This window comes from Lathyrus oleraceus, chromosome 4 (genome assembly GCF_024323335.1).
Source record: "Lathyrus oleraceus cultivar Zhongwan6 chromosome 4, CAAS_Psat_ZW6_1.0, whole genome shotgun sequence".
Classification (NCBI taxonomy): Eukaryota; Viridiplantae; Streptophyta; class Magnoliopsida; order Fabales; family Fabaceae; genus Lathyrus; species Lathyrus oleraceus.
This window is the reverse complement of record NC_066582.1, coordinates 492,351,612-492,355,415: the sequence shown is the minus strand read 5'-3', so window position 1 is coordinate 492,355,415 and position 3,804 is coordinate 492,351,612. Positions and strand designations below refer to the sequence as shown.

The 3,804-nt window shown below is 32.4% G+C and overlaps 1 protein-coding gene across 3 annotated transcripts; it reads left to right on the top strand.

Moving 5' to 3' along the window:
* Positions 1 to 2,637, top strand: LOC127076612 (WAT1-related protein At3g02690, chloroplastic). 3 transcript variants are annotated; one of them, XM_051018316.1, is made up of 5 exons: positions 1 to 590; positions 840 to 1,236; positions 1,339 to 1,386; positions 1,851 to 1,973; positions 2,244 to 2,637. In XM_051018316.1, the coding sequence occupies exons 2-5, from the start codon at positions 1,054 to 1,056 to the stop codon at positions 2,451 to 2,453; spliced, it is 564 nt and encodes a 187-aa protein (XP_050874273.1). In that variant the 5' UTR covers positions 1 to 590; positions 840 to 1,053; the 3' UTR covers positions 2,454 to 2,637. The 3 variants fall into 3 exon arrangements, with proteins under 3 accessions (XP_050874273.1, XP_050874272.1, XP_050874271.1); XM_051018315.1 differs by having other exon boundaries at positions 720 to 1,236; XM_051018314.1 differs by having other exon boundaries at positions 1 to 1,236.
* Positions 2,638 to 3,804: the final 1,167 nt, after the last annotated feature.

Sequence of the window (3,804 nt, the reverse complement as noted above, 5' to 3'; positions counted from 1 at the left end):
AAAAATTACGCGACAGCTTATTTCCCTCTTTCCTTTTCCCTCGTCATTTTTCACTCTCCCTCCATTTCATTTCACAAAACCAAAACCCTAATTCCTAATCCGTGAATCCCTTTTTCCCTATTTCGTGAACCAAATGAGGAGAGTCTGGATCAAGAAACAATTAACTCTATCCTTTGTTCTAACAAAGGCGTTCTCCATGTTTTTCACTAAGCCAAAGGCTCCGCCGCGCCGGAAATTGCCTCTGGCAGTGGCGAAGGTCAAAACCTCCAAATAAACATATCAAATTGCTCGCCTTGACTCATCTTCCACAATCTAAAATCTTCTTCCTCTGATTTTTAACCAAATTCTCAAACCGAATCGAAATACCTATGAACCCTAATTCACGAATTCAAAATTAAACATTGTGATGAAGGAATCAAAGCCTACAGTGTTAGGACTTTGATTCCTCAGGTTCGAGGCTACATGACTGCAACTTGAATCAAGGAAAAATGGAAGAAGAACGAAGAAATACTACCTACGAGGATGAGAAGTTCCCCGGTCTTGTAGGGATTGATGAAGATGAGGATGAACAAAGAACAAGCTCCACTCAGGTAACTCTGAATCTATTGCTCCTTATTCTCTCTGATTCTTTATTTTTCTTCTCCAATCTCTTTAGCCTATAGGTTCTGACTATCCTTGTTTTGTGGTTGTTGTTCTTGTGATGTGTATGAGAGATACAGAGAGTTGAGAATTTAATGAGAGTTGAGAATTTGATGAGAGTGAGAGAATTTGTGATGAGCGATTGGTGATGATTGAAAAATGATTATGTGTAAAAAAATGATTGAATGATGATTCTGCAGTGACCGGAAATGATTCCATCCCTTAAATGATTGATGATGATGTTGATTTATAGAGTGAGAGCGGTAATAGTGTTTTTCTAGTAGTGTAAGTGAAGAAGAAGAAAATGGAAAAGCAGAGAAAAAAGATGAATCATCACCGAAGATACTTTGCCTAGCGGAAGGGTTATGGGAAGATGCTGTTTTAATATCGCCGTTCTTCTTCTGGGGCACTGCCATGGTGGCGATGAAAGAAGTGCTTCCTAAATACAGTCCTTTCTTCGTTTCGTCTTTTCGTCTCATTCCAGCTGGGTTCCTTCTCGTTGCTTTTGCTGCTTCCAGAGGAAGGCCTTTTCCCTCTGGCTTTAATGCTTGGCTTTCCATTTCGCTCTTTGCTCTCATAGATGCTGCCTGCTTTCAGGTTTCTTTTTTCACTGAATGTATCTTTGTTTACTCATTTTCAATTATGTAATTGCTGATTTATTGATTGATTGATTGGTTTGTTTCTTTTGTAATGAATTAGGGATTTCTCGCAGAAGGGTTGGAGAAGACTTCAGCTGGTTTGGGCAGTGTATGTTTGCACTTAATTTCTTAGTCAATTTTACTGTTACTAGTTTACTGCTACTACTATTACTCTATGAGTAATTACTTTTTGTGTATGACTAAACGAAGTTGTCATTTGTGTATAGGTGTATCCAACTATAGAATTTTAAACATGACTTATATTTAGAGACATTTTTTTTAAATGAGGCTTATATTTACGGACAACTTATATTGTTATTGCTGTTTTGGTTAGGTGTTTATGTCTAGTTCATATATCTTTGCTAGAGAGTACAGTGTAGTCCTCATTTAGTGCATATTGAATGTCTGAGTTGTATGTTGAAACGGGTGAAATTACTTTGTAAGATGTTGTATGTGTGTCATATTGATAGAATTAGATTACAGGAAAAATTGATTTGACTTTGTGTTGATTTTGATTTTAGATTGCAGTGAGAGCATGAATTGTTGCTTGTTTTGACTATCTATATATGGCAGGTTATTATTGATTCACAACCTTTGACAGTGGCTGTACTTGCAGCTTTGTTGTTTGGTGAGTCCATTGGAATTATTGGAGCTGCTGGGCTTGTACTTGGTGTCGTAGGACTTGTGTTACTGGAGGTATTTTAATTTTGGTTTTAACCAAAAGGAAGTGTCTTAATTCTCATACCCTTTAAGCTCAACCCAAAGTTGGAAATCAAAATCTTTTACATATAATGTGGATTATGGAAGGATATTAACTATTAAGCATATGTTTTGCTATAGTTAGTGTTGTCCACAAAATACAATTACCTAATTGATTTTGTAATTTTGAATATACAATTTCTCTTGGAACATCCATTACCTTTTATGTAATATTTAGTAAAGCAAATACTACTGTTTTTATTGCAGTTACCTGCCTTATCATTTGATGGGAGCGTCTTCTCACTGTGGGGAAGTGGGGAGTTGTGGATGCTTCTTGCAGCTCAGAGCATGGCAGTTGGCACTGTTATGGTTCGTTGGGTATCCAAGTACTCTGATCCTATCATGGCAACTGGATGGGTGCGCTTCAAATCTCATTTTAACTCGATTTTGTTGACAATTTTATGTTATGAAACTTAACTTAATGATTACTATTCCTTTTTTCAAATTCAAAAGTAACATACATTTATTCAGATGTACAGTATTAATAGCTATTTTTTCGTTATATTTATTTTTGTGCTGTTTGGACATGTCATCAAGCCTCTTTGTATTACAGTTTCAAACCAGAAAAGATATCAAATTAACATAAGTGTGAATTTGGATATGCTGGACTCTACTTATAGATCCTGTTTATAGTTGCAGAATATTTATTTCAGCAGATGTGTTAACAATAAGTTTGTATACTAAAAGTAGTGAAATGGTGATTATATAGGTATTACATTCATATATTATAGTTTTTACAAAAATATCTATTTGTTTACGAAAAGAGGAAAGGGCTTCTGAAAGTCTTGTCGTTGATTAAGAACCCTTTAGAAGGTTGACTTTAGAGTCGGACAGGGCAACGCTAAACATAATATTGACTTTTCATGGTTTTGAAACAATATAGCGTCGGTCCCATTAGTGTCTGCGTTAGCCTCCGTTTCACCGAGGCTACGTAGCCTCGGTGTATCTTTAGCCGACGTTACACAGTAGCTTCGCAGCTTTTATTCAAGGCCCGACACCGACGCTAAACCGACGCTAACCACATATTAGTGTCTGTTTTTTCACCTTTAGCGTCCGAAAGTGGCTAACCACATATTTCATTAAAGTGGCTGACGCTAATTTCTTTCAAAACTTATTAAATAATTCTTTTACAAAATTAAAATTTTATTCTTGGTAAAAGTTTTCTTTTTATTTAACAACTACTTTCATAAAATTTAAATATTACATTTTATTTATTTTATTATATCCTATTCTAAAATGTTAATAATAAAGTGTTTCAATTAATAAAAATCAAAAACTTTGAATTACAAAATATTAAAGTATAACTTGATTTTGACCTATCTCACAAGGATAAAAAAATATAAATACTTTGATATTTATATTTTAAAAGACCCTCAAAATTTTAATACATTATGCTAAAGGTTCGGTTAAAGAAATAACTTTAAAATTATTGATATCATACCTATTTTTTTAAAAGATCTAAAAATTATATACAATGGTAATTTTATAATTATAATAAAAAATAATTTTAGTGTTAATCATTAATACCAATTATTTAGAAAACAAGTGTTTAATGTATCTTACTTTTAAAATAAATCAATTTGTTTAATATAAGATACTAGATTTTAAAGAAAATAAATATAAAAGGAAAAACAAATATATATATAATATATTATATATATATATATATTATATATAATATATATATATATATATATATATATATATATATATATATATATATATATATATATATATATAACAATACCTCATATTAAAAATTAAATGT

Bases quoted from the DNA above. Each gene is read 5' to 3' on its own strand.
- LOC127076612 (XM_051018316.1), top strand. From the start codon at position 1,054: ATGGTGGCGATGAAAGAAGTGCTTCCTAAATACAGTCCTTTCTTCGTT. The intron at 1,387-1,850 runs GTATGTTTGCAC...TATATATGGCAG, and splicing joins CTTCAGCTGGTTTGGGCAGT to GTTATTATTGATTCACAACC. The intron at 1,974-2,243 runs GTATTTTAATTT...TTTTTATTGCAG, and splicing joins TAGGACTTGTGTTACTGGAG to TTACCTGCCTTATCATTTGA.